Source organism: Cajanus cajan, chromosome 11, assembly GCF_000230855.2.
Source record: "Cajanus cajan strain Asha chromosome 11, NIPB_CcT2T_4, whole genome shotgun sequence".
In the NCBI taxonomy this organism is placed as follows: Eukaryota; Viridiplantae; Streptophyta; class Magnoliopsida; order Fabales; family Fabaceae; genus Cajanus; species Cajanus cajan.
In genome coordinates this window covers 2943264-2967138 of record NC_138527.1, presented here as the reverse complement: position 1 = coordinate 2967138, position 23875 = coordinate 2943264, and the positions used below count along the sequence as shown (strand labels likewise).

The window sequence follows — 23875 nt, the reverse complement described above, 5'->3', positions numbered from 1 at the left end:
TTATAGCTGATTGCACACAAGGGAAAGTTATGAATTCACCTTACACTGTCTTGGATGGGCTGTTATTGTGGAAGGACAGAATTGTGGTACCAAATGATTCAACCATCATAAACCAGATTTTGTAGGAGTATCATTCATCACCTATAGGGGGTCATTCTGGTGTAGCTCGTACTATAGCAAGAGTAACAACACAATTTTTTTGGAAAGGAATGAACAAGGACATAGCCAAGTATGTGCAACAATGCCTAATCTGTCAGAAAGCTAAAACAGCAACCATTTCACCTGCTGGCCTTCTACAACCCTTACCTATTCCCAATCAAATTTGGGAAGATATCAGCATGGATTTCATTGTTGGTTTACCACCTGTAGAAGGATACACAGTGGTATTTGTCACAGTTGATCGATTGTCAAAGTATGCTCACTTTGCACCTCTTAAGGCCAATTTCAGTAGCAAAAAGGTAGCAGAAGTTTTTCTCAATACTGTGGTCAAATTACATGATTTTCCTAACTCCATAGTGTCAGATAGGGACAAGGTGTTCACAAGTTCCTTTTGGCAACACCTTTTGCATTTGAGTGGGACAACACTCAAACTCAGTACTGCCTACCATCCTCAGACAGATGGGCAATCTGAGGCTTTAAATAAGTGCCTGGAGATGTACTTAAGGTGTTTTACACATGAGAGGCCTAGAGATTGGATCAAATTCTTGCCATGGGCAGAATTTTGGTACAATACCTCATTTCACCACAGTGCTCAAATGTCCCCTTTCAAAGTGGTTTATGGCAGGGAACCACCTACACTCCTCAAATATAACCACTCTAATGCAGATCCCCCTTCAATCCAAATGATGTTACAACAAAGAGATAGAGTGATAGCAGAGTTAAAGGTGAATTTGTTGAAGGCACAGCAGAAAATGAAGAAATATGCAGATCAGAAACGAATGCATAAGGAATTTCAGGTTGGTGATCTAGTTTTGGTGAAACTCCAGCCTTACCGACAACATTCACTAGCTTTACGAAAGAATCAGAAGCTAGGATTAAGATATTTTGGTCCCTTTCCAATTCAAGAGAGAATCGGTTCAGTGGCTTACAAATTACTGCTGCCAGATTATGCTAAACTACATCCTGTTTTCCACATTTCACAACTGAAGCAATTTAGAGGAGTTACTGATGTTGTTTATGTTCCATTACCATTAACAACTTCAGTGGAAGGGCCTGTAGTGCTTCCTTTCAAAATACTCAGTATAAGGGACATCATTCGAGCAGGCCAAACTGTGCATCAAATCCTGGTCCAGTGGGAAGGATTTAGTGAAGATGAAGCAACATGGGAAGATAGTGAGGAAATGGCTAAGAGTTATCCAAATCTCAACCTTGAGGACAAGGTTATTCATCAAGGGGGGAGTATTGTAACAGAAAGGGAAATCACTAGTGGCTTGGGACGTAAAGAAGTTGACATCATGGATGATCAAGGTCAGAAGGACAAGGAAGTAATTGAGCAATCAAGTGAAGGAAGAGCTGAGTGGAAAGAGAAATCAAGGAATGAGGAGCATGTGAATTCGGTTAGCTCACAAGGACAGGTGGCAGCAAATGATGGGTTGGGAAGTGAAATCAAGGCCAAACGTGTGAGTAGGCCTAGTGTGCGGATGAGGGATTTTGTGTGGCAGAGAAATTAGTTAAATGTCAGGATGGGGTAGGAGAGAAAGGTAGGCAATGTTAGAAGAGATATTCTCCTCTCTCTCTCTGTGTACTTTTCTTCATTGCTGATGTTATTGTACTGCATTTCCATTTTAATCAAGTTGAGTGATTCCCTGTGATCCCGTTTGATCTCATAGGAAGTGCACTCTCAACATTTAATCCTTGATTCCTTGTGTTCTTCTTAATTCAGCCATTATTACTTGTTATTTGCATATTCAGCTTGTTACACTCTCATTCTCACTCTCTCTTCTCTTCTGTTCTCTCTTTCGTTCCTCTTCTTCTCTCTGAAGACCAAGGGGAACTCAGAGTATGAGGTTCTGCTCCAGTTTTAGTTCCGATCCTTATTTAAGGAAAAAGAGGAGGAGGTTCTGCCCGAGTTCCTATTTATCCAGGTACGGGGAAAAAGGAGATTATTTATATGTAGAGTTACATGAGGGAATTGGGTAGAGGAAGAGCCCTTAGGGTTATGAATAATTTTATAATTATTTATGTTTGGAGAATTAATTATCTTACGTGATTCTATATATATTTAGGATTATGAATATATGTTTAACTTGTAAAAATGATGCTCTGGGAGAGAGAACGAAATTATAGAAAAGTGCCTGTAAGTTAGGTTGTGAAAAATTGGATGATTTCTGTTTGAGAAATTGAGGATCCCATTAGATTCTGTATGTGTTGAGGATTATAGATATGCTAATAATTTGTAAGAATGATGATCTGAGAGGGAGAACGAAATTGTAGAAAAGTGCCTGTGAGTTAGGTTTTGGAACAATTGGGGATTTTACTATTTACGTTAAAATTATATTAAATTGATAATTCTGTTGTTTGTTATATTAGTTTATGAATGTTATTGTTATATTATTCGATGATCTAGATGATGAATTACTTGAGGGGTATGTGAATCACCATTTTGTGTGGATTGTGTATGTATTGTGGAATTGAGATGTGGATGCGGATGTGGATGTGGATGTGGATGTGGATGTGGATGTGAATGAGATGTGATTGTGGTTCTTCACACCTATGACCAGGGGTGAGCACGACCCGAGATTGTTACATGAGTATCGTGACCTTGGTTAACATGTCAGGGGTGAGCACGGCCCTAGATTAGGGATAACGTGACCTTGGCACAGTGTTATATCAGGGGTGAGCACGGCTCTGGATTGTTACATGAGTATCGTGACCTTGGTTAACATGTCAGGGGTGAGCACGGCCCTGGAATAGGGATAACGTGACCTTGGCACAGTGTTATATCAGGGGTGAGCACGGCTCTGAATTGTTACGTGGGTATCGTAACCTTGGTTAACATGTCAAGGGTGAGCACGGCCCTGGGATAGGGATAACATGACCTTGGCACAGTGTTATATCAGGGGTGAGCACGGCCTGAGATTGTTAAATGGGTAGCGTGACCTTGGCATAGTGTGAAGTGCAAGATTTGTGATGATTGGTGTGATTGAGAATTATGACGTGATGACGATGTATGATTGATTGAAATACGATATGTTGAAATATTTATGAATATTAAGTTATAATGAGATAATATGTTGTGTTTTCTTATGTGCTATATATATAGATATTTTCTTTTCTCACCGTGCGATTTGTGGATATTTTAGGTGAGGAAGATCCGACTACGAGTGACATCTAGAATGCTAACGGTTGAGTTGTGGTTATGCTCTGATATTGTGACATCGGGGCAGAGGATTTTCTTTAGGACATAGATTGTTATATGAAATTAGAATTGTAAATATTATTTTTGAAAATCATTTGTAAACTCTCACGTTTCATCTTTATCATTGTGATTATTGAAGAATAATTTTGAAGATTCTCATGTGAACCCTTTTACCGAAATAGAGAAATTGTTTTTGTTAAGTTTTCATTATTACAATATATGTGTTGGGGTAGTAAGGGTGTCACAGTGTTGAGCACTAACCGTTGGACAGTTCCTTATGTGGTGCGTCAGATCAAGGCAGATGTGGCTGCGAATATGGTATTCCTAAATCATCACAAATTATGGGAGGAAAATGCATCTTGGGTGCCCCCTGAGCATCCTAATGTTAAACTCAACACAGACGGTAGTTGGCGACCTAATACAAGATTGATGGGCACTGGAGGGGTAATAAGAGACTGCGTAGGGAGGTGGCTTTTTGGTTTTGCTAATTCCGCTCGTACAGGAGACCCGCTTAAAGCAGAACTAACAGCGGTGGTGGAAGGATTATCGCTCTGTTGGAATGTGGGGCTTAGAAACATCATTTGTGAAACGGATTGTGGAGAGGTAATTGAGGCTTGCGAATCCCTAGTTAGCTTGGAGAGGTGGCAAGTTTACGCAAACTTGGTTCGAGCTCTAAAAGAACTACTATCACGAAATTGGCTAATTTCCATTAGGTGGATTCCTCGAGAGATAAATAAGGTGGCTCATACTCTAGCGGGTTGGGGAGCCTCTAGCTCAGTCGACTACGTGGTTTGGCATAAGGCTCCAACTTTTGTTCTTGAGGCAGTAGAGTGGGACGTCATGTCCTCTATGGACATTGTCTAGTTTATTTTCTTTATTTTTGCTGTTTTGTTTGTTTATTCATCAATTTACCAAAAAAAAAATATTTCTTATTCTTTTATTATGAAAAATATATATTACTTTCACTTCCCAAAAATTATCTTTTTTATGTCTTTGATATTCTATTTTTATTTTAATTATATATAAATATAAATAGATGTACTGGAAATTTTTTATTTCTGTATTATAAAATAAATTGAATAAAAAAGAATAAAAATTTGATAATTGAAGGATAAATATCATCCTATTTATAATATTAACTTAATTATCTACTTTATTTTGTAAATATTCAAATCATAATTACTAGATTAAAATAAAGTTATGATAACTTTTGGAGATTAAAGTGACATCAAGTAAAAATTTTAGAGAATAAAGTGACATTGAGATATAATTTCAAGGAATAAAATAATAGTGTTACATTTTCAGGAATTAAAATAATATTGTGTTTTATAGTTATATGTCACATGCCAAACTAATATGATATGTGTCACTTTACATATGTACCATATGTATGTCACACTGTTTCATCTGGGTTATCTGGGACAGATTCAGATGATTTATACGGGCCATGGATGTTGGTTAAGAAAGGGAGAAAGTATATCAAAAATTACAACAAAACAAGAATAAAGGAAGCTAAATAATACGGAGAAATTCTCAGTTGGAATTCAAAATCAAGATAAAACCAGTTTATCCAAAAATACTACTAATATAGTATCTAAGGACAGGTCCTTCAAAGAGAATAGCCACATGCAGGCCATGCAAACGCATCATAGGGTACGTAACCCACTAGGAGGAAAGAATCCACAACCTCCTAGTATTAAAGCTCATATAGGTGGGCCCTTTGTGGCCAAGACAAAAGGAGAAAACAGGAATAAGGACATACATGAATATCCAAGTCCAAATAACGCTTCGAAGTCAATTATGATCCAAGAAGATACAACGCCCTTTGAGATGAATCAGAGCTTGAACACAACGCGTGTATTGGATGGCTTACACTCAGTTGCCTCTCAATCGAATTTAAATCCTATCCTACATAATCCAATGACACAAGTCTTTTATCCAAATGGAGAAGAAGTAATACTTACAAGTGCGTTGTGTAAGTATTTTGAACCCCATGGGAGAGGAAGCACAATTAGAACTGGAGATGAGTTGATTCTTAACTCAAATGAGAATATGTCAGGGGGATCTCTCCCCAACTTTCCAAACAAGTCTCAATGAACTTCCTATGTTGGAATTGTAGAGGAGCGGGAGCCAAAGGTTTCGCATCCTTAATAAATGATTTGGTCAGAACCCACGATGTGGGACTTATCTGTCTGTTAGAAACTCACATTAGTGGAAATCGAGTTGTTAACGTAACTCATCGTATTAGGCTTGAAAGGAATTTATTGGTGCTTGCTAATGGTCAATCGGGTGGCCTTTAGTGCTTATGGGATTCGTCAAAATGGAACATTGAGGTTATGCCTTAATCAATCATGCGCTAGCATACATTCAAGCTAGTGAGCTCTCTAAACACGTTTGTGATTACGTAACTGAAGATGGAAATTGGGAGGTGAGCCACATTCTCCATCTAGTATCTAATTCAGTTTGGCAGAGTGTGTTAACCTTACCAGCGCCTAAAGTTGATGCTGGGACTGATGAGGCTTGTTGGGGAGGTTCTCCTGATGGAGCCTTCTCTGTCAAATCTGCGTATGAAGTCTATTTCCATAATCTTATACCAGATCGAAAGCCCATTTTTAAGTTAATATGGAACTGGAAAGGCCTTGAGCGGGTTCGTATTTTCCTTTGGAGAGTTGCCCATGAGAGCTTAATGATTAATGCCTTCAGAGTTAGGAGAAGGATAACTACATATTCTGCTTGTCCTATATGTTCTCATGATTACGAGGATATGAAGCATGTTTTTCTTTACTGTCCTTATGCCCGTCAAGTTTGGTCGAGATTACCAAGTTATGTGCAGGCTTTCCAGTCACACAACTCGGATATCAGTATATGGCTAACTCATCATTTATCTAGGAGAAATCAAACTTTAGAAAAGAGGAGTGTTCTATTTGCAATCACACTTGACTGCCTATGGTTTAGAAGGAATAGAGTTGTGTTTCAAAATCTATTCCTATCTCTAAATCAGCTTATTGTTGAGATTAACTCTCGTGTTGCAACAATTTTGAAATGTGATAATCCTCTAATTAAAGGTTCCATTATCCCTATGGTGCAACAAAAGTTTCATTGGACTTACCCTCCCCAAGAGTAATTGAAACTGAATTGTGATGGTTCTGTGGCAAGTGGTCACGAGGCAACATGTGACGGAATCATTCGAGATTCTTCGGGTAGATTTGTGTTGGCTTTTCCAGGACGGCTAGGCCATTGTTCAACTGTTGAGGCAGAACTGTTAGCTATACTTCATGGTCTTAGAATTATTAGGAACCATAATGTTAATGCAAGGATTCAAGTTGAATAAGACTCCTCAATGGTAGTGGATCTCATTTCTGATGGTTGTCCTCGTCACAATTCATGTTTTAACATCATCGAAGAAATTAAGTCTTTGTGTTTTCAGTTAAACATTATTTCTTGTAGCCATATATTTAGAGTGGCTAATAGAGTAGCTGATGCTTTGGCTAAAAATAGAATAATTTCTAAGGAGAATATTGTAGTATTTAATGCTCCTCCTAGTTGTATTCAGGAATTGTTATTAGAAGACTTATTTGCTTCCTCCAATTTTAATAGTTAGTGTTTCGGGCTTTTAGCCCCTTTGATTATAAAAAAAAAATGTATGTCACAAGATACTATTATGTCATATAGATACTTCCGTTTAAAAAAATAGAATTTATTTAACAAGAAGACTTAAATAAATAACATATTATATTTTTAATTTTTTTAAAATTTCATTAAAATTAAAAACTAAATTGAGAACACTTAAAATTTCAAAGATTACTTTAATCGTTTACACTTTAAAATGTCTAAAAAAACATATAATATTTCACGAATCAGGGCTAATTAATACTTAAAAACGGCATTTGATAATTAAGAAATAATAAATGAAGGACATTATTGAGACTAAATTTCTTCGCATTCATGTATCATTTACTTCCTCTTTAATGATGCATTTATACATTTATCCTTTTATAATTATTTTATTTACTAAAAATAATATTATCTATATGCTCCTTTATAATGGTCGGTTAACATTATTTTATGTAAATAAAAAAATATAATAATTTTTTCTATTTTTTATAGAATAATTTTTATGTTTTCAATTATTTCCTCTTTTATTTTCTTCATAATAAATATATATCAATGGTCATGGATAAATTAATTTTATATTAGATAAGATGTAATGATAGAGTTTTTTACTCAAATAATACTATTTTAAAAAATATTTACCCAAATAGCAACGGTGCAAAATTTATTTTCCCAACTAGCACTTTTTACTATTCACGTTCCAGAACGGACCATTCTGATTTCAGAACGGGCCGTTCCAGATTAAAAAATAACACATGACAAATGAATCAGAACAGGCAATTCCGGATTCAAAAAATGCACATAAAAAATGGAACCAGAACGGGCCGTTCTGAATCCGGAACGGGCCATTCTGGCCTACAGATTCAGGATTCTTTTTTTTTCTCCCGATTTTCACTTATCAAATACCAAAACTCAGAGACTACCATCAAGTGATTAAATTTATTGAATATTAACATTATAAATATAACTAAATAAATTTATTAAAATTCATTACAACAATAAAGATCAATGGTGGCAGAAACTGATTATGTTGTTCTATAATGTCCATATCTGTATTAATCCTGCTGGACTTTGGCCACCCTTGAAAGTTCTCTTGAATTTTGGATTTGGCCACAAAGTTGGACCAGTATAAGTAGGCAAATAATCTTCATGTTGGAGCTCTCCAAACTGTCATTCGTATACTTTTGCAACTTATTGTAAGGTATATATGAGAGATATGTAAGTTTGATAGTCGTGATGTGCATGTAAGCATGAAGCGAGTGCATGCGAGCAAGGGATATGAACTTTTTGAAACTTGCCGCAATCACACCACATTACATTTAGCCTTATTGTAAATCTCCCAGCGAGTCATGCGAGCAAGGGATATGAACTTTCTGAAACTTGATGCAATCATACTACATTTCATTTAGCCTTATTGTAAATTTCTCAGCGGGTCAAACTTCTCTCGGATGTTGTGTTTCTTCCAACTTTGTGGCCAAATCTAGAACGCAAAAGAACTTTCAAGGGTCGGCTAAAGTCCAGCAGGATTAGAATAGAGATGGACATTAGAGAACAACATAATCGTGTAAAAAATTGTTCCTATTGTCACACTCCTGGTCACGCCTTACTGTAAATCTCCCAGCGGGTCATGCAAGCAAGGGATATGAAATTTCTGAAACTTATTGCAATCATACCACATTTCATTTAGCCTTATTGTAAATTTCTCAGTGGGTCAAACTTCTCTCGAATGTTGCGTTTCTTCCAACTTTGTGACCAAATCTAGAACGCAAAAGAACTTTCAAGGGTCAGTCAAAGTCTAGCAGGATTATAACAGATATGGACATTAGAGAATAACATAATCGTGTAAAAAATTATTCCTATTGTCACACTCTTGGTCACCACCATTGATTTTTATTGTTGTAATGAATTTTAATAAATTTATTTAGTTATATTTATAATGTTAATATTCAATAAATTTAATCACTTGATGGTAGTCTCTGAGTTTTGGTATTTGATAAGTGAAAATTGAAAGAAAAAAAAGCATGAATCTGTAGGTTAGAACGACCCGTTCTGCTTCCATTTTTTATGTGCATTTTTTGAATCTGGAACGGCCCGTTCTGATCCATTTGTCATGTGTTATTTTTTAATCTAGAACGCTCCGTTTTAGAACGTAAACAGTTAAAAGTGCTAGTTGGAGAAATAAATTTGCACCGTTGCTATTTGGGTAAATATTTTAAAAAAATAGTATTATTTGAATAAAAAAACTCTGTAATGATATAGTTGATTATTTTAAATTTTGAAGATAATATTATTTTTTTTGTAAACAAAAGAGGTAAAACAAAAAAAAAACCAAACAACAAAAAGAAGAACAACATGGAATAATCTCTCTTATATGACATGGCTAGAGTCATGTAACAACAAATCTCCTAGAGCTAGCGGGCTCTAGAATCATAATAAAACCCTCATCTCCCGTGATCCCTATCCCAACTAGGGTATATGTACATATAATACCTTTTACCTCAATAATATACATAAATATAAATTATTGAAATCTACAATAAATGTAAATATATTTTATTGATACAAAATCTAGTTTTGATTGGAAAATAGTATCATACTTAGAAATACACATGGTAACCGGAGGAAGTGGGTTATTATTAAGAGATTTAAAGAAAAAACAAATACATTAAAAGATTTTTTTAACTTTTGTTAATTATTATTGTACAAATTTTTAAAAGGTTAAAATTGTCTAAAATAAAGTATACATTTAAATAATGAATTTCTTTTGATCATGATTTTTTTTTGTTCAATGGTCTTTAATCTTTTTATTTTTTTTAAATTTTATTTATAAATTAAATATTATTTTAGTAATATATAGGATAAATTTTTTTTATATAACAAAAAATCATAATAAATAAATATTTCAAAATAAATAAATAATATTATACTTAAAAATTTATATAAATAAATAATTTTGATTATTAGATTATATATTAAATTTATGATAAATAATATTGTGAATTAAAGTTATTTTTTATTGTTGATATTTTAAAATAGTATTAAATCTTAATTTTAAATTAAAATAAACTTGATAGATTAACATGGCTTAGGGATTAAGCAAATCAAGTACATAAATAAATAAATAAATAAGAGCAATTTGAATTGATCCAAAAAGAAATTTTTTGAGCTAATTTTTAAATCAAATTAAATTTGAAATTAAAATTAAGAAATATGTTTGAAAATTTAAAAATGAAAATTAAAAGAGTTGTTCAATATATAGGATTACGATAAGACACGTGACTCAACGAACATGAGAATTACTCCAAAATAAATACTCCTATTTAAGAGTAATTATGAAAAATAGTATTCCATGATTTTAAAATGACTATAATTTTAATATTTAAAAAAGTTATAAAATGAGTGATGTTTTTAGTTGTCAAGATAATATTAATTTTTTTTCTAATTTATATCCTCGTAAATTTTTCAACAACCATAATTAAAAGTAATACACTAATCGAGAAAATGAAGTTATTTTCGTATAATTGTATTATAAAATGATATATTTTATTGTTATTTTAATTTGAGTGTAAAGAATGGAGACATTGAATGCAAGGTACGGTATGCCCATGGATAAATTGGAGTAGCCATTATGTGGAGAAGAAGCAACAGGAAATAGCACTCACATAATACTACCATTAGGATCAGAATAGGTTAGATTAGACTAGACTTTAAATATATAGATTGGGTTTATTTTATAAAATCAAAACTTAAATTTGACATATTATCTATCAAAGACTTTTTTTATACGTCTGGATTCGCCTTTTTAAAGTCTAGTATGGCCTATTAGATTATTTAAAAGCCTATTTAATTATTAATGTTAATTAGGTCAATAAATTTTATTTTAAAAACTAACAAAATTATTTTTAAAATACAGTTTACTTAATATTATTAAAATTTAAATTTAAAAAAAATATAAGAGAAAAATTGAATCATTTTCTATGGAAGGAACAATTTACGTGTAATCATATATGTTGATATATACTCATGCACATGTTATAAATTTATAAATCTATAATGAAAAAAAATTGTATAAAAAATTATTTTAAATATTAATAATTTATTTTTTATAAATTTATTTATTTATTTATATTTTTAATAATATATATATATATATTAATTTTTTATTATGTTATATAAATAAATAGATTGATCTAACAAGCTTAACAAACTTTTCTATAAGTTTAAGCATGACTTTTTTATATAAATAAAATTTTTTAAAAGTTTAAACTTAACCTTTTTATTTAACAGGTTAAGTCAGGTTAGACTTGAAAGAGATCAGGATAAGAGACCCTATTTAAGGCATGGCCTATTCCCATATGTAACTACCACATCGTCAAATCATTCAAATTTATCCAATCAAGTCAAAAATCTCAAAATTCATGCATATACCCTAACCCTCCAAGACATATCAATTCATTATCAATTAACTCAATCAAAACATAGGTACAAATTTTATTAGAGCATCACAACATTTGCAACTATAGATTCACATGTTGGCACCCATAGCAATTCACATTGATACCTAAGAAGCTTAGGAATTATTTATCTACCTTTATCCCCCACCCATAAATGTGACCATTTCACTCCCTCCTTATCTCGCGTGATGATTATGTAGTGGTACGAGCTCCTTGTAGCATCAACCGTTGCTTTGCACTCTCTTTAGTGGCTTCCTCTAGGTTTTTCTCTATAGGTGCTCTAAGGGTTTCAGAAAAATATGTAATGGAAACCTAATCCTTATTTTTATCTTTTTTAAGAGCCTTCAGGTTGGGTCTAGGGTCTAATTCAAACTCTTCTTCCTCTCATCATCTCCTTTTCTTATTTTATTTACTTAATAAAACATTATTTACAAACTTAATTAATTAATTAAGCCTATAATATATTATTTTATTTTATTTTAGAAAATGAGGTTGTTACAACTTCATTTGGATTGTCTTGCGGACTCCAAGAACACCATTGCCTCTTTTCACATTCCCTTTTATCATGAGTTACCATATGAGCACTTTTAGGTATCTCATGTTTCAATCTCTTCCTCTTGCACACACATACTCAAAATTTCATTGTGTGTTATAAGAAATTTTAAATGGACCATATTTCATAGGACATGAGCTAAGAATGAAATGAATAAGAAATTATTAAAAATGTCCATTTCTAGGGACTTAAATTTGGCAGCAGTATCCCTTATTTCTGTGTTGTGTTCTCACACACCTTTACTTTTGTCATATTTCATGCTTGAAAGCTTCTTCATTAGGGTGCTAACAATGGACTTATCAGAGCTAACAAATTACTCCTTAATAGCCTTCATATAAGCCTTAACTTTACGACAATCGACAATAGATCACCTTATATTTTTACTTATATGAGATTTAATGAGCATCAAGCTTAAGCAATTTGATCACTCCCACTGCTCATAGTTTGCCTTTCTCTTGAGCAGTATCGTTCACCATGTGAAGTGCCAAATCTAATTTCGTACACTCCAAAAGAATATTATTTTTTTCGAATCAGTATAACTATCACCGATTAACATCGGAATATGATACACAAACAAATTATTAGGCACAATTACAAAATAAAAATTATATATCAATGTTATGAATGAAATTTAACAAATAAAATCTAACCTTCATATGGGCAAAGGTGCCTAACATGCATAAAATTTGTAAACTTTATGTATAAAACATCATAATAAATCATGCCTATGGGTATAAAAATATCATGATATTTAGTCTTGATTAATTATTACTTTCCCTATAGGGCCAAGTAATAATTCCCTTATCATATTATCAAGGATGCGATGACTTCTCCCAAACATGAAATCATAAATTAATTCACAATGTATATGCTAAATTATTTAATTTAATTGTTTAACATACAAACCTTAATAATTATAAATATTTCTCAATAAAACAGAGTGTAGAACGTATAAGAATTGAATTAAATTAAAATAAATATAGCAATTATTTAAAACAAATTCAATTGAATTTAATTCAAAATAATATAATCGAACTTTAGTTGTCCTTTTACCCCCAAAGATTTAACAAATAAAATATAACAAAAAAACTCAAAAAAAAAAATAAAACATTGTAATAATACTTCTCATAAGTTTGTATAAGGGTTCACATTGTTCTTTAATAAAACATATAAAACATCATTTAAAAAGAAATAAAAACATCTTAAATTAAATAAGTTCTTACAACAGAACAACTTAATATAAATTTTAAAATAAAACATCCATTAACCCTAAAACTCACCCTCGATGTCAAACGATTAGAGTAAGACATTTCTTTATTGTTCTTCTTCCTCAAACCCATCATCATGTACCTATTTTATTCTTACAAATAGCGATCAACCCAAATACAAACATACAAACACAAGGAGTGAGAATACATCTTATCTATCACAGCATATACAAAGCATAAGGATATATACACACACCAATCAAACAAGAATTACATCTCATACACCTTCATCAATTCTCTCGTCAATATTAATAACAGTTTAATACATCACATTCCATCTATCACCATCATTTCATCAATCATAAACATAACATATTCATCAACTAAGACTTGTGAGATGTATGCTCCTAACTCTATATAGATGTGGTATCAATCTCCTCATCATCATCAAGTGTATAAAATAGCCTAGGAGTAATGGAATGGGATGACCCCATTAAATAGTGTAGGGACCACTCTACAGAAATGATCCCTCCCAAACCACCTTACAAGGAGATTTTTATCAGGGTCCTTTTAAAGTGTTACAACTAGGCATGGTAGCCTCTCATTCCCAATACAGGTTTCCCTACCATAACACCCTCGGGACACAGGTAGATAACTTATGATATCCCACTAACATCTAAGATTTTCATGACTTTTAAGATTTTGTAGGATTCTACAAGATTTTCAATCAAGATTTTAATGGATTATGCAATACTTTTAAGTTAGGAATTTAATGGATTTTGCGGGACTTTGTGAACTTTGCAGAATTTCATAAAATTTTTACATAAGATAAGAATTCAAGATTTTTTTTCATACATTCAAATTTAAAAAGAGCCAAATATAAAAATAATAAAAATAATAATAATGTCTGGATAAATAATAATAATGATTTTTTGTAATATCATGTCGTTCTAAATAGAATTCACCCACATATCCATAGTTATACTAGTCCTCCAAACATTAGTATCTTTTCGCTCTTGCTTCTGTGTTTTAATAATAGGCTCAAAATTATGATTTTCATTAACCAGTAATGTTGAAGATGAAGGTTCGTCCATCACTTCAATTGGAAATTCATCATAATGACATTCTTTACGAAGAAAGTTATGTAGTCCCACACATGCTAAAAATTATTCTAAACAACATTTCAAATTTTTTATAATTTGTGATTTAAAATATTTTATTTATAATTTTATAAATGATTAAAAAAAATAGTGGACAACTACCCTACTCTCTTATAACTAAATATGTCCCTTCATTTTATATCGGTACTAAAGTAGAAATTTACAAACATCAATTGGGAGAAAAAAATATATCTGAAATTTGTTATAGGTACAAAATATTTTTTTTTTAATTTTTAATTGCTTTCAATTATTCACTCGTGAAGAAATATTTTTAGTATTGAATTCTAAGATACTGCAATGTCTTATGTTAATTTTCTTTTTTAAAATATAAAAATCCTAATTTAATAATATAAAAAATTAAAAAAAAATTCATAGTAAAAAAAAGAAATAAAATAATTGTTGAGTCATAAAAGGGGAATGATAACAATAACAAATTCAAGAGAGGGAGAGAGATCACAATTTTTATGTTGAGAGGGTTCTTCTCCCAACTACGATCCATTCTTATCTCATTTTACTTACAGAAACCCTAACTCAAATTCATCTTTTACATATATATATATTGTTCTAATAAATATAAATTGAATACAAGATCTTCAAGATCTATAGTTGATTACAGAGATAATAATATCAATTTTAGCTTTCACCTTTCCTTTTCTTGACGCGTGTTATAAAAAAAATTATTACTTAAAAGTTAAAATTTCAAGTGTTTTTTGTGTTATATAACTAAGAAACAATCTAAATTAAATAGACCAAAATAGAGCAAGTCAATTAAAGAGAACGGAGAGAAAAATAGAATAAGTTAATGACATTATCATTTACGTATAGAAGTTTCACCAAATAGAAGGATGAAATGAGAACAGTAATACAATATTATATATAAGTAGTAGTGCAGTATTATTAACAAGAGAAAAAAAATGGAGAAGACATGAGCATAGGGAAAAAAAATATGAAAAACTCACTTGAAAATTCTTGAAGCACTTGAAAAGTCACTTCAAACAATCTTCCAAAATCTTATGGGTTTGGATGGGATTGTTTTATGAATTTGGTATTTATAGATATCACTAAAAAGTCCATCAAAATTCCTCTAATACAACAATCCTTTAAAATTCCTATATTTTTTAATATCAATGGATTGTTTTTAAGTTGTAAAAAGTCTCAAATGAATACCAATGGATTTTAATAGACTCTTAAAAAAATTCTGATTGAATATCACTGGATTGTTTTTAAGTGACATAAAATCTTGATTAAATACTAACGGACTTTTTTACTAAAAAAAAAATCTTTTAAAATCCTATGAAATCCTAAACCAATACACCTTCCTAAAACTCGCAGGAGTGTTGTTGCTTACAATTTTTATATATAGAGTATGTGTGGCAGAAATAGCATAAAAATATAACATGCAAAAATTGAATAAAATGATTGTAAGTATAATTATTATGAATATAATAAAATATATATAACTTAATCGTTGATCCTTAATACATATTATAGAATAATTATTATCACAAGTAAGAAAATCCACAATAAAATATTAAAATAAATTTTAGAGAAATCTTTACCTTTTTTTAATGCATGTGAATTAGCATCACAAATTTTATATAAATAAGACAATTAGATTCCTTTATAAATTACAGTACATATCAATTTTTTTTAATTTGACTTCTCAATTAAAAGTAAGCACTCTTCCAGAATGTATAACTTTAAAAATTCTAACAATTTGTATAATCGATACAAATTATGATCCGAATGGAACCTAACTGATATTTTGATTCCAACTAATATAATATAATCTCAATTCGATTAATTCTTAATAAATTAATATTTACAATTTGTGAGGATCATTCTAACTATATATAAAATTATTGATTAATAATAAAATAAATAAATTATTAGATTTGATCGGAAGAATTCATAAATTTCTCAATAATGTAAAAATTAAAATAAAAATTAAATTAAATTAAATTTAAATAAATAAATAAATATATTAAAAAAAAAAACTACATCGATTCTAATTCTAAATATGAGCTGCTTAATTTTCATATTTTAACAAAAGTTACATTGCTTTTGATGGGAATAGGAGGAAAAATAGTGGCTAGCTATTGAGGTGTTGGCTACCGTGAACATGAATGTCATATATGGTCCGATGGGTCAGCAAACAAATTTGCTCCGCCGTTACAGTAACAGCCATACAAAAGGGAAAAAAAAACTATTTTAATAATTTAATTAATTTTTATTTAAAAATACCAAATAATATATAAATTATAAAAGGCTTAAATTTTTTTTTTAATCGTCAAATTTAAGGTAAATTTTTTTAGTCCTCAAATTTAAAAATGATCTTTTTTGTCCCTATAATTTCAAAAAAAACTTATTTTAATCTTTATATTCAAATTTTATTAGAGAATTTGTCAAATGTTATCGCATAAAATATATCTACCGGTGTTCTAACTAGTGAAAATATTACATTAAATTCAACTCATACCGTATAACTATCTCAATTTGTCACTTTCAGATATATGATATAACTTGAAAGACTAAAATATGATTTTTAAAAATTATAATGACTAAAAATAATAATTTAAAATTTGAGGGATCAAAAATAAGTTTGTCCTAAATTTGATGGACTAAAAACATATTTAACTCATTATTATAATACATAAATATTATTTTAAAATGTTAATAGAATTTTATTTTAAAATTGTAAAATAATAAATAAATTTTATTATTTATGATAATATTTAGTATTTTATTAAATGCAGTACAATTGGTAAATAACTTTGTCCCTTGAAATAAAATTTATAATTAGTACAATAAATTTTATTATTTATGATAATTTTTAATTTTTTATTAATTTAAATGTAGTATGTTGATTAATAAAAAAAATGTAATATGTTGGTAGATAATCTTTTCCCTAAAACAGTATTATCTTGTATACAAGATATTAAATGTTATCATAAATAATAAATAGACTTAAATATATTTTTGGTCTATGTAATCTACATTTTTATTTTTGGTCCCAATTTTTTTTGTTTAACTTTTGTTTTATATATATAAAAAAAACAAAAAATATCCCTTTAATTATTTTTGCATTGTTTATGCATGGGATTTGACTCCTCTAAAATAAAAAAAAAATTACTTTAAAAAATAAAGTGTAATAATAATAATTAATTAAAAAATTAACAATAGATATTAAAAATAATTTTAAATTTTATTACACATGTATTTATGTTATCACAAATTTTTATTGTTGATTTTTTAATCTACAATTATTATATTTTATCTGTGACACCCTCTACCCGACATAATACACAATAATTGTAAGATAAAATTAGAATGAATAAAAACTTTCTCAATTAGCAAATAGGTAAAGGATTCACATTCACATACATAATCATAATTCACTTGCAAAAATTACAAAAAGAAATAAAATTAAAGGTTTTCTAAACAAAGAAAGAAACTAAAGTCCTAATTTAGTCCTAACTATGCCCCGATGTCACATATCCTATCACAGCACTCCCAATTGAAGCCTAAGCCTCATCACCAATATCCTCATGCTGATGATCACCTGCAACACAATAAAAATACACAGAACAAACAGGGGAGTGAGAAACATCTCACTCCGTTTCAGGCGTAAAAATAACAGTTAGGCAACACACACAAAAATCATAACAAGCACAGCCATAACTACACATTTATCAGGTGCAAATTCAAATTATACATACAATAGTAACACATACACAGTCATTCATCGTGCAACAATGTCATGGACTCGACTCATAAATGCATGCATGTGGCACTAGTCATGTGTCTCACAATCACATAGCCGAAGCAACATACCTGGAGTAGTCTAGGAGTACATGTCAGCTCAATCGTGCACTCTCAACTAGAAGGATGTACTGTTAGGGTCTCATCAGGATAGCGAAGCCGCACAAGATATGTCCCATGTACACAAACGGGCAGAACTAGGCCTTCTAAACCGCACTATCCCCTAAGACTCCTCCAAGATGTTTCACACTTGGAGGGCCTTCCCTAACGATGTACTCCATATCGTATCCCGTCACATAAACGCATATGATGCATGTCACACATTCACAAACTCATGGACTCAACATTTTACTTGACAAGGAATTTCACGTCTTATCTTATTTCATCACGTTTCACATTCTCATAGTCATAGTATCCACAATAGCACGTAATTCACATCATGTCTCATGTCACTTGTCACATTTCACATTTCTCATAATCATACTCATAAGATCATCATTGGGAGATTATTGTCATTATCATGTTCATAAAACACATCACTTACGTTAACATAGTAATAAGGCAATTCCCACACAAGTTGCACCTTCAAACAAGACATAAAACATGTAAAGTTGAAGTTGCATGAAAAACACATAGAAGGGAGGGTTGAATATGTGTGTGTGAACAAAGGCATTTAAAAATGTTTTCGCAAGAAGACTCTCTTTCGTCTAATAAAATGGTATTAGTGAATGCTAAACAGAAACTGCCCAGGATTGGTTTAACAAAATCATTTTGCGTCTGGGAGTTTCATCGTCTGCTTAGAGAAAATACTGCTTAAACGAAAATCATTCTTTAGGATAACAAGTTGAACAATTATAGTTTTCGTCTAAAGATAGTTTTAATAGACGATAAGCATTAGACAAAGTTTTCAGTATATTAGATCAACCAAGTAAGGTGCATTTGAAACATTAAAATAGTGCAAGTATTTTATATTGGTTCGCTCAAACTGAGCTATGTCCAGTCTCCTTCAAATGAAGGGTTCCACTACATGTTCAATGAAGTACAAGTATTATTTGTTCAGCCTCTTCAGGCTCGCAGTGAGTATTATAGACCACCTAGGTCACGACCACTCCTGGTCCCAAGTATTCTTAACCACTCATGGCTCGTCAACTTCACTTGCTGACGCTAGTATTCTTTACTCAGCCACTTCTGGCTCCTAGTGAGTATTATCGACCAACTCCTGGCCCACTAACTTCACCATTAGCGCTAATATTCTTTGATCAACCACTTCTGGCTCTCAATGAGTATTCTCAACCACCTCCTGGCCCGCCAGCTTCACTCACTAGCGCTAGTATTCTTTAATCAGCCACTTCTGGCTCGTAGTGAGTATTCTTTGACAAGTCTCTCCAAGCTTTATAAGTATTCTTTCCCTGGTCTTTTCAGGCTTTACATATGATAGCTGAATTGGTTTGGTTTGAGTGTTTGGGTTACTCTCATAGAGAGGATACATAAGATTGTACACTCACTAAGGTATGCAACCTTAGTTTTTACAATGATTGAGTATTTGATTTACTCTCACAAAGAGGATACATAAGTTGGTACACTCACTAAGGTTTTTGTTCCTAAGATGCACATGCTTGGAACTCCTTAGTCTACAGAGATGAATACACTATGATACATTTGACTCTAGAACCTCCATCTCTGGTTTCGTTGCTACATGGGCTTGATATCACTTTTGTTAAAATTGCAAAGCCAACCTTTCAAGGTTTGAAGTAGTGATATATATTGTCTTGTAGAATTTTCCCGTTGCAAGTGTCTGTTGAAGCAGATATAGTCGTTCATGACTAGTTTGATTTTTCATTTAATGCTCAAGATCTTGCATTAAATGTTGCTTCCCGTTTATAGACCTTGCGTGAAGTCTTCTTTGCCTTGTTAGCAGCTGTGTCTGAATTTAGCAGATACTTAGGAACCTTTTTGTCCTTTTCCGGTCACGTAACTGTAGAGTGTTGTCCTTATCTGAAAAAGTGATGTACTTTTTATAACACATGCATGCTTTTGCTTTTGCTTGCTTTTCTTTTTCTTCTTCTCTTCCTTTGATCACGCGTTTACGTTGAGAGAATTTGAGTGATTGTAGACGATGCCTTGATTTGTCTTTTGAGACTTGATTCTTTACTTGCTTGCGTGGAAGTCTTCGTCTACGTTTGTTAGTTTTGTGCATCTCAATCTTGATCTCCGTCTGAGCATCTGAGTTTAATGTTTTGACTTTTCTTTTGATCTGGTCAACAATGTGAATGGATAGACTTTGTTTTTGTCTGAAATATCTTTCAGTCTGTGTTGTCCTTCGTCTTATGTGTTGTTGACTTTCTTCTGATCTTTGACTCATGCTTCGTCTATTTTCTTATGTTGCACTGGGGGTTGTCCTTGACATACCTTCGTCTGATGTTAGACTTATAGTTGTCTAGCGCACGCATTATATTTTGTCTATTCAGTTAGCTTGTTTTGTCTGATTCTCATGATGTGCGTTTCCTTGACTGTTCTTTTATCAGAGTTGGCCATCTGGTTTCATCTGATGTTTAACCCATCTTTCTCTTATTCCAGATTTAGCCCTGTTTTGGCTTTTCATATGATACTTCAATGTTTCGACTTGTAGTAGGCCTCGTCTAGTGTTTGTTGAATTTTCTTCTATTTTTGATCGGACCTAATCTTGATGCTTGACCAGCCATCATCAAATTCTCTTGTTTAGTTTGTCTAGGCTTCGTAGATCTTGTATTTAATGTATTTGATCTTGCATTAAATGTTTGCTCGATGATTTTGGGTTACGTGAAGTCTTTTGTACCGTTTATTTACTTCTATGTCTGACTTCGATCATAACCTAGGCATATTTGTACTTTCCTGGCATTTTAGTTGCAGAAGCGTTGTCTTTTACTAACTGGTAGGTGTACTTGCTTTGACATATGCAACTTTGACTTGTGGATAAGCGCTAGTCCATTTTTATCTTCTCTCTTCTTCTATTTTGATGACTTCATGTGTTTTTCTGAGGGTGAGGATGCTAGGTAGTTCTTCTCATTGTGACTTAGTAGACTTCAGACGCAATTCAACATTTTTCGTTTTCGTCTGAAAATTTGAGTCTCCGTCTAAGAGATAGACTTTGACTTTGATTGTCCATCATCTGTGGTGTTGTATCATCTGAGGCTTCATTATTTTCCTTCTTATGTTGGGCTTGTTTTTGTTTGATCTCTTCATCTGATGTCTTGTAGCTTTTATCCTTTATCTTGGTTGCTCGTGCTCTGTTCTTTATTTTTCATTGTGTCTGTGTGGGGAAAGAGGCATTGCATTTGCTGTACTACAAGGTTTGTAGTTTCTGGGTAGCTTTGTTTGGTGTATTTCCTTCTTTTGATCAACCTTCATTTGGTGCTTAGCTCATTTTGTCTTGGTTTTGGTGTAGAAGGTGGTACATGCATATTTTCTATTCTTCAACTTGTCTGTACTTATGTTTTTATCTGAAACACTAACACATTTGTTAGAGATAACAATATGCACTATATTTGTCTCATTCAAAACCTTACTGAGAATTGTTTCGTCTGACTTAACAAAAGCATCATATGGGTCACGCCTAGGGCACCCCAATTCGCGCCTAGCGCATTTAATGTCGCACCTAAAGCGGAGCATCATGCCCGGTGTGCCTTGAGCGTGCCCGGCAAATTTAATGTCGTGCCTAAAGTGGAGAATTCTGCCCGGCGCAGCTTCACACGCGCTCGACGTGACTTTCTCGCGCTCGACACAACTTTCCTAAGCCCAGCTCAATTTTTTTTAGCCCGACTCAATTTTCCTGGGAAACTATGAATTTGCACCCGCCACAAAGAACTGCGCTCGGCGCCCTTAGTGCGAACCTACACTTTGAAATTAGACGATTTTTCACAACCAACATGTAATCATATAAATCAATCGATAAAAATCCTCCAAATAACACCCAGAACGTAAATCTATACTCAATTTTATGTAAACTACCTCAAATCTTGTCAAAAGATCATACTTCTAATTATTTCTCATAGGGTTTTCCACAAGAACCCACAGATCACTCAAATTCATATCAAAACTTATCTAATTTCGAAATCAAACACATATTCATGCATCACATCCAATCAAAAACCCAACAGAAAACTCAAATATTAAGACAGAAAACTTTCATAATCTGCCTGTTCCTAGAGTATGCATCAGGCAAGGGATTGAGGGTCAATCCTGCTACCCAACAATTATTCTCACACCCCCGAGCGAGGTTTCTCACTCCCTCTTACCTGGATGAGTAAAAGATGAAGCACGGATAGAATCTGGTTGGTCTCTTTCTCTTTGTTCTCCTTGGTCTTCAGAGAACGTAGGAGAAAATGAATAAAGAAGAAGTCAAGAGGAATGAAGCATAATGTAACTTCTCTTAACTCCTATATAACTCTTTTTTTTCTTCAATTAATAAAATAAATATTAATAATAAATATCAAAAGACCTCCACGTCCCTCCTTCCCTTCTTATCAAATAAAATAATTATTATAATTAAAACATACATCTTCTTTTTAATCAAATAACATAAGCATAATTATTAATAAAATACATTTCATAAAAGTTACCTATATATCACTAATCAAAATAATTATTATAAATCACGTCTCATAAATAAAATAATGCTCATATAATTATTTAAATAATATCAAAACTCTAAAATAATTATATTAAATATCAAAATAATTATTACAAATCATGCTTTATAATAAAATAATGCTAATATAAATACTTAAATAGTACCAAAAATCCCAAAATAAATACATTAACATACTGAAATAATTTCTAAAATATTATTAATATAATTTATAAAAACCAAGGTGTTACATTATCCTCTAAAATAAACCTTTCATATAAAGAAATTAAATCTTTATGCATGACATCTCAAACATTAAGAAACTAAAATTCACTTGAAACAATATTTATTTAACAAACATGTCATCTAAAAATAGTGAAAAAGTAATGGAAGGAAAAAATAAAATAAGAAAAAACTTAGAAATCAAAAGTTAAGCTAAAAATTTTTAGGAACAAACAGCGAAATATTTCACTAGTACCAAAAAAAAAGTTTTAACCTTATAAATATTTATTGTGGTGATTTATTTAATATTTAAATTTTAAAAAAAAAATTGATTAATTAAGGTACTTATTTATTATTTTATAATTTTTAAATAAAATTTACTTAACTTATTAAAATATTATTTATTCACTATAAAATTTATTTATTATTTTAAAATTTTAGAATAAAATCCTATTAACATATCAAAATAATATTTATGTATTATAATAATTTTAAATTTATATATTAGTTTTTCCGGTATCTATAAAATAAATAATAAATAAATAACAAGTGACGGTATGGTCACCGACAAAAGTTGACGTGATAAGGCATGATATAGGTGACTCTTGGTTTGTTGACTACTCCCAATGTAAAAAATTGTTTCAAAACTTCAGCAAATAGTATTAGAAACTGTTTCAAAATGGTCAATGATCATGTTTTATAGGGTTAAGAGTTAAGTTGACATCAAACTCAAGATCTATAATAGCTCAGCAGAGCAAACTCTCCCCTAATACTCCTCATTTACAAGGTTCACATTCTAAAATAGCACAAACCCAAACTACTCTCTCATAGTTTAGTTTTATTAGATTGAATTAAACACAAACTCATGTTCTAAATTAGTATCAAAAATAACTATTGTTGGGTCTGTTGGACACCATGCTATTTCGTTATTACTTTTAGG

At 31.5% G+C, this 23875-nt stretch overlaps 1 protein-coding gene across 1 annotated transcript; it reads left to right on the top strand.

Moving 5' to 3' along the window:
• Positions 1-209: 209 nt before the first annotated feature.
• LOC114914984 (transposon Tf2-10 polyprotein) lies at positions 210-1670 on the top strand. The gene has a single exon (XM_083066778.1). It carries the CDS (start codon positions 210-212, stop codon positions 1668-1670), a length of 1461 nt encoding a protein of 486 aa, XP_082922904.1.
• The last annotated feature ends 22205 nt before the right edge of the window (positions 1671-23875 follow it).